Source organism: Hyla sarda, chromosome 2, assembly GCF_029499605.1.
Source record: "Hyla sarda isolate aHylSar1 chromosome 2, aHylSar1.hap1, whole genome shotgun sequence".
In the NCBI taxonomy this organism is placed as follows: Eukaryota; Metazoa; Chordata; class Amphibia; order Anura; family Hylidae; genus Hyla; species Hyla sarda.
This window is the reverse complement of record NC_079190.1, coordinates 161,534,015-161,549,535: the sequence shown is the minus strand read 5'-3', so window position 1 is coordinate 161,549,535 and position 15,521 is coordinate 161,534,015. Positions and strand designations below refer to the sequence as shown.

The 15,521-nt window shown below is 44.4% G+C and overlaps 1 protein-coding gene across 1 annotated transcript in view; it reads left to right on the top strand.

Annotated features, from left to right (window-relative positions):
• Nucleotides 1–15,521, top strand: part of ITGBL1 (integrin subunit beta like 1) — a 500,590-nt gene that overhangs the window by 47,129 nt on the left and 437,940 nt on the right. The window contains exon 2 of the mRNA XM_056555676.1: nt 12,277–12,695. Within this exon, the coding sequence (XP_056411651.1) occupies nt 12,604–12,695 (92 nt within the window). The 5' untranslated portion in view covers nt 12,277–12,603. The remainder of the gene's footprint in view (nt 1–12,276; nt 12,696–15,521) is intronic.

Here is a 15,521-nt window from a genome sequence, read left to right as displayed (position 1 = left end):
TTCGCTTCTAAGCCCTCTACTGCGACCGCCGAACAATTTACATAGACATATGAGGTATGTGCTTACTCGAGAGAAATTGGGCTACAAATACAAGTATGAATTTTCTCCTTTTACCCCTTGTAAAAATAAAAAAATTGGGTCTACAAGAACATGCGAGTGTAAAAAATGGAGATTGTGAATTTTCTCCTTCACTTTGCTGCTATTCCTGTGAAACACCTAAAGGGTTAAAACGCTGACTGAATGTCATTTTGAATACTTTGGGGGGTGCAGTTTTTATAATGGGGTCATTTGTGGGGTATTTCTAATATGAAGACCCTTCAAATCCATTTCAAACCTGAACTGGTCCCTGAAAAATTGTGAGTTTGGAAATTTTGTGAAAAATTGGAAAATTGCTGCTGAACTTTGAAGCCCTCTGGTGTCTTCCAAAAGGAAAAACACGTAAATTTTATGATGCAAACATAAAGTGGACATATTGTATATGATAATAAAAAAAAAAATATTTGGAATATCCATTTTCCTTACAAGCAGAGAGCTTCAAAGTTAGAAAAATTTTCATAAAATTTTGGGATTTTTCACCAAGAAAGGATGCAAGATACCACAAAATTCTACCACTATGTTAAAGTAGAATATGTCACTAAAAGCATTCCAGAGTTATTAATGTTCAAAGTGACAGTGGTCAGATGTGCAAAAAATGGCCGTGTCCTAAGGTGTAAAATGGCTGGGTCCTTAAGGGGTTAAAGTAGTAATGTTGGCCTTTTTTTATTTTTTACATTTACGCCGTTCGCTGTAGGGGATCATTAACATTATATTTTTATAGTTCGGACATTTACGAACGCGATTTTTTACTCTTTTGTATATTAATATGGGGAAAGGGGTGATTTCAAACTTTATTGGGGGAGGGGCTTTTTCAATTTTTTTTCACTTTTTTTTCACTTTTTTTTCACTTTTTTTTTACATTTATTTTACACTCTTTTAGTCCCCATAGGGGACTATTTATAGCAATCATTAGATTGCTAATACTATTCAGTGCTATGCATAGGGCATAGCACTGATCAGTATTATTGGCGATTTTCTGCTCTGGTCTGCTGGAAGGCAGATCAGTGCAGAAGACCCCGGGAGACAGACGGAGGCAGGTGAGGGGACCTCTATCCGCCATCTTGGCTGATCTGATCCCTGCGGCAGTGCCGTGGGGGATCAGATCAGCCATTTTAAGTGCCACACTGCTGCAGATGCCATGATCTGTATCGATCATGGCATCTGAGGGGTTAATGGCAGACGATCGCCATTATTATTGAGAAAGGCAATTTATATTTCTTTATTTAAACTTTACTTTTATTATTTTATTTTTCCAAAACATTGTATTTTTTACAGCCGCTCACGAACCTGTTAATGCATTAACTACTTGAACGCTTTGCTATTTATACACGTTATATAGGAGAATGGGTAAAAAACAATTGGGGTCTCATTGCTGAGATCCCCTCCAATTCTTAATTATAGCATGGGTAAAGTGCATGTTTTTATGCTTCACTCCATCGCTTAGTGTGCAGTCCAGCTGATTACAGGAGATGTTTTCCATAGACTATAATAGAGCACATTTCCTGTAAATAGTGCCGAGCCGAGGAGTTAAAGGGGTATTCCAGGCCCAAAATTTTTTTTATATATCAACTGGCTCCGGAAAGTTAAACAGATTTGTAAATTACTTTGATTAAAAAATCTTAATCCTTGCAATAGTTATTAGCTTCTGAAGTTGAGTTGTTGTTTTCTGTCTAACTGCTCTCTGATGACTCACATCCTGGGAGCTATGCAGTTGCTATGGGGATATTTTCAAATCATGCACAGCTCCCGGGACGTGACATCATCATTGAGCAGTGAGATAGAAAACTTCAGAAGCTAATAACTATTGGAAGGATTAAGATTTTTTAATAGAAGTAATTTACAAATCGGTTTAACTTTCCGGATCCAGTTGATATATAAAAAAAAGTTTTTGCGGGGGCGTGTCCTGCAGCGCATGGCGGCGGTCGCATAGTTCCTGTGCTCCGCTAACCTCAGGGCCTTAAGCGACTACACAGCGTTTCACCTTGCTCTATTTCCCCGTAACTGGCTGTTAGCGGGTGGAGGAACTCCTGGTCTCACCACCATGACCCGCACGAGAGGCCATAAGAAGAAAAGCCCGATGAAACTTACGGCGTTCTTCCCGGCTGCTGACTTCTGCCAAGATGGCGCAGCTGCTTCCCCGCCTCACCAGGCCGGAGTCCCCTCCATGACGGGCTCCGCTTCACCTTCGGTGGGCAGCGCTTCTCCGGCATCGGCTTCATCTAAGGCGGACAGTGATCACTATCAATCTCCGGTGCCCTCAGCCCTCTCTACGCCAGGCAGAGCTTCAGCGGCCCCTGGACCTCATTTTCGCCCGCGCCCTTTTTGCCACAGGGAGCTAGCGGTACCCCCGGGGAGAGATACAGGAGTGTCCGCTCCGATGCCTCTCACAGAGCACGTAATGAGAGGCCTGCTCTCTGAATTAAAATGCTCCCTGCAAGCAGACATCTAAAATGCGGTCACTAATATCCAAGCTGAGGTGGCAGGGATTGGGAACAGAACCGCACAAGTGGAGTCCAAAATGGCGGAACTCACCGCCTCGCACAATACTGTAGTGGACTTGGCGAACTCATTAGAGGATGAGGTGTCCGCTTTGAAACTCAAGATGGCGGATATTGAGGATCGCTCCCGCCGCAACAACCTGAGGGTTAGAGGTGTGCCGGAGACAGTTAAAACTGAGGAACTGAATGGCTTCCTTATGGACTTTTTTGCCTTACTTTTGTCTCAAGCTACTACTCTAGACCTCCTCATGGACCGGGTGCATAGACTGCCTAAGCCGAAAGCCTTGTCCGGCTCTGTCCCAGGGATGTTATTCTCAGGATGCATTTTTACCACATCAAGGACCAATTGATGCAGTCTGCCCGTTCTACCCCTGACTTGCCTGCTAGATTTGCCAACCTCCAGTTGTATACAGACTTGTCAGCGGTCACCTTGGCCAGGCGCAGGGAGTTCAGTGCAGGTGCCAAGCTCTTACGGACCATGGCGTACCCTATAAGTGGGACTACCCTGTGAAAATGATTGTCACCCGAGGAAGAGCCAAGATTGTGGTGAACTCGCCTGAGGACTTGGATAAACTTTGCATTGTATGGAATCTGTCGGCTCCTGCTGCCTCTCCACGCCCATCTGGAACATCACCTCTACCCAACGTGGAAGAAGAATGGCATCTGGTGGCTAATCGGAAACGTAAAAGTGATAAGTGTCGCTCAGCGACAGAATAACTGTTCCTGCCTGTTACCAGAGTTTCTGGGATGCTTGTGGACGCTGTAGGATGCAGTATTTTATCTTTATGGTTTGGTTCTGAGACGCCTACTAGAGTATTGAGTGGGACTTTGATTAGCTTGTCACTGGCCCAGCTGCGGACGTTTTCCACACTATGTCCCCTGTGAAGGCTTACCACATGGCCTTTATTGCTCTCTCTATGTCTGTATTGTTTTTGCTTGTGTTCCCCTTGCTTCCATGGTTTTCCCTTGTTTGTTGGTTTGTCCGGTCTTGTCTTGTGTACATACGTCTAGGTAGTGTACTGCAACTCTCTGAAGTCTGTGAGGTGTGGTGGTTCTATGATTGCGGACTATGTCCAAATGTGTATAGGCGTTTATTGTTACAGCGATGCGCCCTGAGGAGGGATGGTACTTAAGATGGTTTCCCTTAATGCTAAGGGATTGAACTCACCATTCAAGCGATCCCTCCTATGGAGAGACTCTATCCGGTTGCAGGCGGATGTTATGTGCATTCAGGAAACCCATCTTAACGTGGATGATGTGAGTCGCCTTAAACATTAAAAGTACCCTCATATGTTTCATGCCCATGCTCACCACAAGAAAGGAGGGGTTTCGGTGGCAATTCGTGATTCTGTAGCCTTCTCCTCACAGCAGATTCATATAGATAATGGGGGACGTTACATTATCCTGCTATGTCTCCTTAATAGTGTCCCCTACACAATAGTGGCCCTCTACGCACCTAATCGCAAACAATGTGCGTTTCTGGGGAAAGTTGCCGCCGGACATGTGGTGTTGTTGGGCGACTTTAATATGTCTATGTGGCCACAGATCGATACGACTGCTGCACACTCCAGAGTGGGCCCGACTGGGTTCTTTACTCTCACCTCAGACTTCGTGCTGTATGATATATGGAGGGTTAAACATGCTACTGAGCGAGACTTTACATTTTATTCTAATGCGCATAAGACTTACTCGCGTATTGATTACATACTCACTTCTAAGTCCTTACTGCCCCTAGTTGCGCAAGCGTCCATTCTTCCTATAGAGTGGTCTGACCACGCTCCCACCTGCATTACCATTAGAGAAACATATGTCCAGCACCCGGTTTCTGTGTGGAGGCTCAATCCCTTGATATTACATAACTCTGAGTATGCTGAGGCTACTACCGCAGTGATCCCAGCCTTTTTCCAAGTTAATGACACTGGTGACGTCACTGATCCTATGCTTTGGTGTACCTTTAAGGCCACCATTAGAGGCCATTTCATCAGCCAGACCTCTCATGAGAGAAAGAGGAGATCGGCGCGCACTCTGGAGTTGCAGCTTCGGCTTGCTGAGTTACACAGACGGAATAAGAGAGCGTTTGATTGTGGAGTGGAGGCTGAGATTTCCCGGTTGCACGCAGAACTACATTCCTTTTCCTTACACACTTAGGAGCTAGCCCTTAGACGACTTAAGATGACTTGGTACTGGCAGGGGAACAAATCCAGTTCACTTCTATCTAAACAGCTTAAAAAGAAGTCCAATTAGTCGCGAATAGCGTATCTGAGTGGCCCTAATAGTGCTAAATTTACTGACCCTCAAGCCAAATTGTTTTGCTAGGTTTTATGAGAAATTGTATAATCTTAATTCCGATCCTGCGACTCACCAACCCTCTGCCGCTGCTATTTCTGCCTTTCTCAATTCTGTATCTCTTCCTTCTCTATCTCCTGATCAGGTGGAGGACCTGCAGGCACCCTTTACTGTGGAGGAGGTGCTTTCATGTATACGCTTGCTCAAGAAGGGTAAATCCCCGGGGCCTGATGGCCTCCTGAATGACTTCTATAAAAAGTTTGATGTCCTGTTGTGCCATTTTTGACACGGACCTTTAACTTTATAGCTAATTTAGGACAACCCCCAAAGGAGATGTTAGAGGCACTTGTTGTCACCATTCCTAAAGCGGGCAAACCACCAGAAGATGCGGGAAGCTAAAGGCCTATCTCCCTTTTAAATGTTGACATCAAGTTGTATGCTATGGTACTGGCGGCTCGTCTAAATAGATTTCTTCCCTCCCTTGTAAATAGGGACCAAGTAGGCTTTGTGAGACATCGTCAGACCTTGGACGGCACGAGGCGCCTCCTTAGCCTGATTACTAGAGCCCACTCCGATCGGACGCCTTCTCTTCTCCTATCCTTGGATGCGGAGAAGGCGTTCGATCGGGTGCATTGGGGTTATTTGCGGGCAGTTCTGGAGAAATTCCGCGTTCCTCTAGAGTTCAGCAGGGCAGTGATGGCCTTATACTCGGCACCTTCAGTAAGGGTATTTTCATCTGGGGCACTCTCCGACAGCTTCCGCCTGAGCAATGGGACCAGACAGGGCTGCCCCCTGTCCCCGGTCATTTTTACCCTCGTTATGGAGCCCTTTGCCCAACACATTAGGGCGTCGTCAGAGGTGACGGGTATATCCCTAGATCTCACGGACCACAAAATAGGATTGTTTGCTGACGACGTCATAGTGTGTCTATCTAATCCCCGAACCTCCTTGCACGCGGTGCTTAATATTGTGGATGCCTTTGGCAAGGTCAGCTATTACAAGATGAATGCCTCTAAATCGAGCATTCTAGTGTTAAATATTCCCCCGGACTTAGAGTCCGACTTAAAATCCAGATTTCCCTTTCAGTGGGTGTCAGAGCAGATTCCCTATCTGGGTATAGCGTTGACCTCATGTCCTGCTAGATTGATTCCAGTCAACTTCTCTGCCCTGATGGCCCATATAGATAAGGACATAAATACTTATTCTTCACTCCCCATCTCCTGGGCTGGCCGCATTGCTGCGGCAAAGATGATGCTATTGCCCAAAATACTTTATTTCCTTAGGAATTTACCAGTGATAGTCCCAGCACATTACCTTTCTCGGCTGCAGAAGATGCTCCTGCGTTTCATTTGGCCAGGGAAACGTTCTAGAGTGGGGTCCTCCCTGATGTATCAGCCGGTGGAGAGAGGGGGAATGGGAGTCCCTAACCTTAGAGCCTACTATCAGGCAGTGTTATTGGACCAACTTAAGAAGTGGTGGTGGCAGAACAATTCCCCCCTTTGGGTTGCCATTGAGACGTCCCTCCTTGACTCATCTTCTCTCTGCTCCTTTCTCTGGTCTTTACGCTTTCACCCCACTTTTGCTCCCTCTTCTATCTACTCCACTATAGCAGCGGCAATTAGGATTTGGTGCCGGTCCAAAATCGGCCTTAGATTACTTCCAGCTAGGATCCAAAATATCCCTATGACTGCGATAGGTTTTTACCTGCTGGATATGGACCTCCGTCATTGGGTGGACAAAGGGTTCCAATCTGTGGCCGATATCATGGAGGGTGAAGATTTGTTGCCCTTCTCTACCCTGGTTACTAAGTTTGGTATTTCCAACAGGGACTTTTATATGTACCTCCGACTGAGACATTTTCTTCGGTCCCTGCATTGGTCACCTGCTCCCATGAAATCGCCCTATGAATGCTACTTCACTAATGCTCACTCTTTCAGAAGAGGCATCTCGATAGGGTATACAGAAATCTTGAAACTAGACTCCCCCGACCGATACTCCTTCCAGACCAGATGGGAGGAAGACCTGACCATGACGTTCTCTGACGAACAGTGGAAATTTGTGTTTACACTACCTAAACGACATTCTAGGTGCGCCAACCATTTTGAAGCCTCGCGCAAACTGATGTATCGGTGGTACTATACGCCACTTAGGTTGTCTAAAATATACCCTTCTGTTTCTCCACTGTGCTGGAGATGCGGAACAGCTGAAGGGACTCTGTTGCATATATGGTGGACGTGCCCAGGTTTGCAAGCCCTATGGGACAAAGTGAAAGAATTTCTACATACCCTGATCTGTGTCCCGTTCGAGTGGGAGCCAGCAATGGCCTTGCTTACCTTAAAAAGTGAGATGCTACCCCATAGTTGTGTCACTATTCTTTTCCATGTTCTCACTGTAACTAGGTCCGCCATTGCCCAATGTTGGAAGTCCACCAATTTACCAGAGTTCCGAGCTATAAAGGCGGTAATACACCACAACCTCACATTGGAAGGGCTAATTGCGAAACGTATGGGTCTCTCTAAGCAATGTATTGATCAATGGTTTCACTGGACTAAAGCCTTCTGAGAGTTTTATTATGATTTATTGATATAAGAGACATGTAGATTTTGGTGAACTACCTGCAACTGATCTTGTGTGTGATATTGTCACTGGATAGACCGTGTTATGGTTATTGTTATACCCTGTTATTATATCCTTCTTTTCCCCTCGGGGATGTCTATGTTTTCCCTTATAAAATTTTAAAATAAAGTATTAAAAAAAAAAAAAAAAGTTTTTGCCTGGAATATCCCTTTAACCCCTTAAGGACCCAGGACATACAGGGACGTCCCCGCACCCTGGGCTTTAAGGACCCAGGACGTCCCCATACGTCCTGGCGTTTTCCTGTCCTTGCCGCGCGCCGGGCAGAGATCGGAAGCGGATGCCTGCTGAAATGCTTCAGCAGGCATCCAGGGCAAACGCCGAGGGGGGCCATATAGGCCCCCCATGTCGGCGATCGTCGCAAGTTGCGAGGGAAATCGCGCCTGCGATCTGAGGCGATACCGGGCTGATCGGGTCTCTGGGACCCGACCACCTGGTAATTTTGCATGATCCCGGTTGTCACAGACAGCCAGGACCATGCTGAAGTATAGGAGCGAGGTGGCAAGCCTGCCACCTCCTCCTATCCCCTGCGAATCCTAGGTTAGTTAACCGACCAATCGCAGGGGGCGGTTACTTTCTCCCGCCCTGCCCGGCCCCTGGAAGTCCAGGGAGGACGGGAGGAAGACCGGAGGACGTGGCGGGGGATTGCTGGGGCCCAGCCCCGGTACTTACCTCATCCCTGAAGACCCGGATCCCGGCGGCGGAGACGGCGGTGGTGGAGACAGGTGAGTTGATCTTCGGCGGTGTCGCGGGACCTTTGCAGCAGTCCAGACCGCCGTAAAGTGATCTGGACTGCTCCATCTAGTCCCCTTACACTACAACTCCCAGCATGCCCAGACAGCCCTTGGCGTCTGAGCATGCTGGGAGTTGCAGTTTTGCAACATCTGGAGGTCCAAAGTTTGGAGACCACTGTGCCCTTCCAGATGTTGCAAAACTACACATCCTCAGCATACCCTTACTGTCCAGGCATGCTGGGAGTTGTAGTTCTGTAACATCTGGCCCTTCAGATGTTGCAGAACTACAACTCCCAGCATGCCTGGACAGTTTTGGCATACTGGGAGTTGTAGTTTTGCAACATCTGGAAGGGCACAGATTGGGAACCACTGTATTAGTGGTCTGCAAACTGTAGTCCTCCAGATGTTGCAAAACTACAACTCCAGGCATGCTGGGAGTTGTAGTTCGGCAACATCTGGCTCTAAAGATGTTGCCTAACTAATACTTCCAGCATGCCTGAGAATCTTTGGGAGTTGTGGTTTTGCAACAACTGGAGGCACACTGGTTGGGAAACATTGTCTGTTTCCTAACTCAGTGTTTCCCAACCCGTGTGCCTCCAGCTGTTGCAAAACTATAACTACCAGCATGCACTGATAGACTGTGCATGCTGGGAGTTGTAGTTTTGCAACAGCTGGAGGTCCCCCCCCCCCTCTGTGAATGTACAGGGTACATTCACATGGGCAGGGGGCTTACTGTGAGTATCAGGCTGCAAGTTTGCAATGCAGCAAATTTTGCGCGGCAGCTCAAACTCGCAGCGGGAGACTCGCTGTAATCCCCCGCCCATGTGACTGTACCCTAAAAACACTACACTACACTAACACAAAATAAAATAAAAAACACTACATATACATATACCCCTACACAGCCCCCCTCCCCTCCCCAATAAAAATGAAAAACGGCTGGTACGCCACTGTTTCCAAAATGGAGCCTCCAGCTGTTGCAAAACAACAACTCCCAGTATTGCTGGACAGCCGTTGACTGTCCAAGCATGCTGGGAGTTTTGCAACAGCTGGAGGCACCCTGTTTGAGAATCACTGGCGTAGAATACCCCTATGTCCACCCCTATGCAAATCCCTAATTCAGGCCTCAAATGCGCATGGCGCTCTCTCACTTCGGAGCCCTGTCGTATTTCAAGGCAACAGTTTAGGGCCACATATGGGGTATTGCCGTACTCGGGAGAAATTGCCTAACAAATTTTGGGGGGCTTTTTCTCCTTTAACCACTTATGAAAAGGTGAAGTTGGGTCTACACCAGCATGTTAGTGTAAAAAAAATAAATGTTTTACACTAACATGCTGGTGTTGCCCTATACTTTTCATTTTGACAAGAGGTAAAAGGGAAAAAAAAATTTGTAATGCAATTTCTCCCGACTACGGAGATACCCCATATGTGGGCGCAAAGTGCTCTGAGGGCGCACAAAAAGGCCCAGAAGGCAGAGTGCACCATGTACATTTGAGGTGATTTGCACAGGGGTGGCTGATTGTTACAGCGGTTTTGACAAACGCCAAAAAAAAAAAAAAACACATGTGACCCCATTTCGGAAACTACACCCCTCACGGGATGTAATGAGGGGTGCAGTGAGAATTTACCCCCCACTGGTGTCTGGCAGATCTTTGGAACAGTGGGCTGTGCAAATTAAAAATTTCGTACAGCCCACTGTTCCAAAGATCTGACACACCAGTGGGGAGTAAATGCTCACTGTACCCCTTGTTACGTTCCTCAAGGGGTCTAGTTTCCCAAATGGTGTGCCATATTGGGGTTATTTTGCTGTCCTGGCACCATAGGGGCTTCCTAAATGCGACATGCCCCTGAGCAAAATTTGCTCTCAAAAAGCCAAATATGACTCTTCTGAGCATTGTAGTTCGCCCGTAGTGCACTTCAGGTCAACTTATGGGATACCTCCATACTCAGAAGAGATGGGTTACAAATTTGGGGGGATATTTTCTGCTATTAACCCTTGCCAAAATGTGCAATTTGGGGGGAAACACACATTTTAGTGAATTTTTATTTTTTATTTTTTTTACATATGCAAAAGTCGTGTAACACTTGTGGGGTATTGAGGCTCACTTTATTCCTTGTTACGTTCCTCAAGGGGTCTAGTTTCCAAAATGGTATGCCATGTGTTTTTTTTTTGCTGTTCTGGCACCATGGGGGCTTCCTGAATGCAACATGTCCCCCAAAAAACATTTCAGAAAAACGTACTCTCCAAAATCCCCTTGTCGCTCCTTCGCTTCTGAGCCCATAATTGCGCCCGCCGAACACTTTACAGACATATGAGGTATGTGCCTACTCGAGAGAAATTCGGCTACAAACATAAGTATAAATTTTCTCCTTTTACCCCTTGTAAAAATTCAAAAATTGGGTCTACAAGAACATGCGAGTGTAAAAAATGAAGATTGTGAATTTTCTCCTTCACTTTGCTGCTATTCCTGTGAAACACCTAAAGGGTTAAAATGCTGACTGAATGTCATTTTGAATACTTTGGGGGGTGCAGTTTTTATAATGGGGTCGTTTGTGGGGTATTTCTAAGAGGAAGACCCTTCAAATCCACTTCAAACCTGTGAAAAATTGTGAGTTTGGAAATCTTGTGAAAAATTGGAAAATTGCTGGTGAACTTTGAAGCCCTCTGGTGTCTTCCAAAAGTAAAAACTTGCCAATTTTATGATGCAAACATAAAGTGGACATTGTATATGTGAATAAAAAAATATATTTGGAATATCCATTTTCCTTACAAGCAGAGAGCTTCAAAGTTAGAAAAATGCAAAATTTTTCATAAAATTTTGGGATTTTTCACCAAGAAAGGATGCAAGTATCGACAAAATTTTACCACTATGTTAAAGTAGAATATGTCACGGAAAAACAGTCTCGGAATCAGAATGATAACTAAAAGCATTCCAGAGTTATTAATGTTTAAAGTGACAGTGATCAGATGTGCAAAAAATGGCCGTGTCCTAAGGTGTAAAATGGCTGGGTCCTTAAGGGGTTAAAGGAGTATTCTAGCGCAAAATAATTTATCCCCAAAGGATAGGGGATAAGTTATAGATCGCAGGGGGTCCGAGCACGGGATCTCCTGGACAGGGCCGCGGCAGTCTGCAGGAAGTGAAGTTTCGTCCCCAGCAGAAAGCCGCGGCAGACACGCCCCCTCCATGTATCTCTATGGGGTGCATGGAGGGGGCGTGTCGGCCGCCGTGTCATGCAGGGACGGAACGCCCCCTTTCCAGCATACTGCTGCGGCCCCCGTGCAGGAGATCCCGGGGGGCCCTAGCGCTCGGACCCCCCGCGATATATAACTTATCCCCTATCCTTCGGATAGGGGATAAATTAAATTGCACTACAGATCTCCTTTAAGTCCTTGCCTCACCCAGCTGTAGCTAATGATCGTCGGGATCACAGTACTGAAACCCCAATCAATCTTAACTTTTGACTCGTCTGTGTGATGTGTTAAAAGTTCATTTAAATTACAATAACGATTTAAATTTTGAGTGAAATAACACTGTTCTCTAGCCCAAATGGCATTGCTATTGTTTCTTTATGTTGCATAAAAAGGAAACATTTTAACAGTCAGCATGGCAGACACTTCTCAATGGTTTGCAACTGAAGTGTTCTTCAAGTGGAATGCAAAATGTTCTCCAGAATGTTCAAAAACACCATGATCACAGTGCACAAAATGCCATATTTCAGAAGTGTGTGAAAGCATTTAGCCACTAGCAATATTATTACTCTTCACTCCAGCCGACAGGGTTAAGTTCCTGTTAGCACTGGTCCCCAGATGATTGCTTCATGTGAGAACACGTGGCCTATTTACATTAAGGAGGTTGGAGACTTCTGATCATTTAATTTCCTTTTTGTTTGGAAAATAGTTTGGACTTTCTCTTCCTTTGGTCCTTCGAGTCATTTAAACTAATTTATCAGCTAATGCTGTGGGTTAACAAGCAGTTTCAGGGAAATAATATAACATGTGGGATAACATCATAATGTTTCCTCTGCAGGTATTTGAAGAATGAAGTTGTCTGTTCAAGGGGGAAAAGTCTGAACGGGATACTTTGTCTGTCAAAATAAAACATCTGGATTTACAACTGTTTCTAATTACTTGACTGACTAGACTGCAAACTTTAGGATTTGGCACTCCAGTCCCTCCTAGAGAGCTGCCCAAATCCTTGCAGGCAGCTAATCAAAGGAACTGTGCAGGAGGATAACTTGTCAGCCGGTTTTGGCCAGCTTGGAGCACTGTAGCTATAGTGTGAGCTGTGCTTTAGGAAAAGAGAAATTCAGGTTCTGTGTACAGTCTGCAGAAAGCTTTTCTTACTAGAACAAGTATGCATGCTGAAGCTCTGCTAAACTTTGTGTGGATTTCTTTCGCCTTCAATGTTATTGCCGCCGTGCCACAGATTCCCTCGCTGAGTCTGAAGTAAGTGCTTCTAATTCTCCTTGAAGTTTCATGATTGCATATTAAACATATGTATATGTGGTTTTGAACAAAGTTTGTATCGAACTTGGGTTTGTTTGTATCTGCCAGAGCCAAATCTGTAGCATTGCTTTGTAGAATGAAGGCCTGTGGTTTACTGTTGCTTTGTGTGCTTGTATGCAGTGTCATTCCTGTAAATAATATAATAACTTGAGATCAGAATGACATGATTGAACATTGCTTTACTGAGGAATATTGGAATCAGCTTTTGGTCACTATAGTAGAAACATTTACAGTAAGTAAAATAGAGAGTCATCTATCCTAAGACAGGAGTGCTGATAAGTAAGTTTATATGAAAAATTTAATAATAGTGATGATAGTTAAAGGAAATTACAAAATACAAAGCCAGACTACCTTAACTACTGTCACCGTTCTATGTCAAAAAGAGCCCATTAGGTTTCCACTTGGTTTTTTTCTGGCAGTTTTTGTAATACTGCCACTGCAGTTTTTGAGCCAAAGTCAGAAGTGGATCCATAAGGGAGGAGAAGAATAAGTCCTTCCTTTATATGTCCTATTCCTTTTGAATACACTTCTGGCTTTGGCTCAAAAACTGCAGTGGCAGTATACCAAAAACTGCCAGAAAAAAAAAAAAACAAGTGGAAACTTATCCTTACTGGGAAGAATAAAAAAATATATCTATTTTACCTGCTTTAATAGTGGCCATGATTTGTCAGCATGCCCTATGTTCTAATGAAGGTGTTATGTGATGGATATAATCAATGGGTTACAGCCTGAAGTCTAGGGCTACATGGCAACTTGTGGCCACGTGACATTTAATGGCAAAGTTGCACTGCTAAAATTGTTAATTATAGAGAGTATGAATGTGGTAATGCAGAAAGAGCAGGTGTGGACTTGCCGGTGGACACGTTGTGGTAGCTTGTGAGTCACAATACTATCATTGGTTGTGATGTAGTAGTGTAACATTGCGATCATATCTTACACAGACACAAGACACTGTGTAGACCTATCCTAAGATATTTAAATCAATATGCTTAATGTGTATGAGAGACATTTTAAAGGTGCTGTTAGTAACTAATACGCTTGTGAATTTTACTTGTGTTTGTAGTCTTATGTTACTGACATTACTCGATTGTGTCAGTAAGGTAAATCGGCACAAAATATCTTCTTTGTAATTATTCAGAGTTTTTTCAATAGCTTACATGATCAAAATATGACTTTTTTTTACCATGTTACTTGGTATTTTAACATGTTTTATTGATAGTTGCTGACCTTATTGCATTGTTTCTAAAGGTAACTGCAGTATTTGGCACACTGCTGGTAAAAAAAAAATGCTGGTTACAAGGCATTTACAGTATATTAGTAAAGTCTACCTGTGAAATGTGCATACAGTATGTTATATGTTTACACCAAAGGTATCTGGGTAAAAGTCCAATATCAAACAACTGCTTGTTAGTTTGGCTGCACATCAGTGTATTAAGAAAATTATTGAGATTAGAAATGTTCCTAATATAAACAGCAATGCTATAGAAGACAAACATAAGTGGCAAATAGAAGGTGTGAGCAGAAGAAGGTGAAAATGGAGTTCACTGTATTCACTGCATTCTGACACTTTAGAATAATGTATGCTATAGAAAGCCGACTGACACAATGCCACCTTGCCCACATTTGAGCTCACTCCATACTACTACTCTATGAAATTACTTCGTATTGACTCAGAATTAAAACAGTATTGTAATGTAATGCAAATTGCAGTTTGGTATATTTTCTTTTTTTAAATGCCCTTCATCAAACATGCATACTTGAAATAAAAGCATTTGCGTCATATGAGTGCATATGCTTATTTTACCAATAAGGAAGAGGAAATTATCATGAGCATTGGCATACACCTCTGGCCATGCATGTCATACAGGTGATCAGGTATGGGAAAAATCATAGCCTTCTTTCACCTGATAGCAGGTGTTGAGGGACATTTGGGTAACCGCCTATAGATATGAGTTAAAGTGCTTTCCCAAGATTTAAAGTTATCCACTAGCCACAGCATGGGACATAACTAGCTGATTGGCAGGGATACAACTGCTGGCACCCCCATCAGAAAGAAGGTCCCGTAACCTCGAAAGGAATGGATAGCAGCTTGCATACATGGCCACTGCTCATTTACATTTTTTGGGGGCTCAAACATAGCCCAGTACAGTGTTTGGCAATGTTCAGTAGTCCTATAGAGAACAAATGCAGTGATGCACTGCCTCAGCATTCATTTTAGCAACAAGGAACCTCCATCCTCAGGGGTTGAAACCCTACCTATGAGCTAGTTATCACCTATCCTATGGTTATATCTGAATCTTGCGATGACTCCTTTATTGGGTATGGGCATCTTAAAGCATACCTGTCACATTCCACAAAAAAATTAATAAATATGATACTCAGTACGTAATCCTGACCATGTACATCTCATTTGTTATGCTTCTATCACCTATATTTATTATTTAAAAAAATACCACTTTTTATGAGCTCACAGTGTTAAAAATCCTCTCAGGGGAAGGGGGCATGTATGTGGTGGGAGGGGGCATGTCCCTCCCTTGTGGTGGTGGGAGGTGATTGGTGTGTCTGCTCATGCAGCCTTGTCCATGACTCATTAACACGGCTGCTGCAGGACTGGTTAGTGTACCAGTAGGTATGGGCAGGGCCAGATTAAGACTGCCTGGAAGATGGAGCACTTCATTATGATATGTAGTGTGGACGAGCCCTAATTCCCCCAGACCCCTCTGCCCCCCCAGACCCCTAAGTCCTCCTCCAGACTCCTGCTCCCAG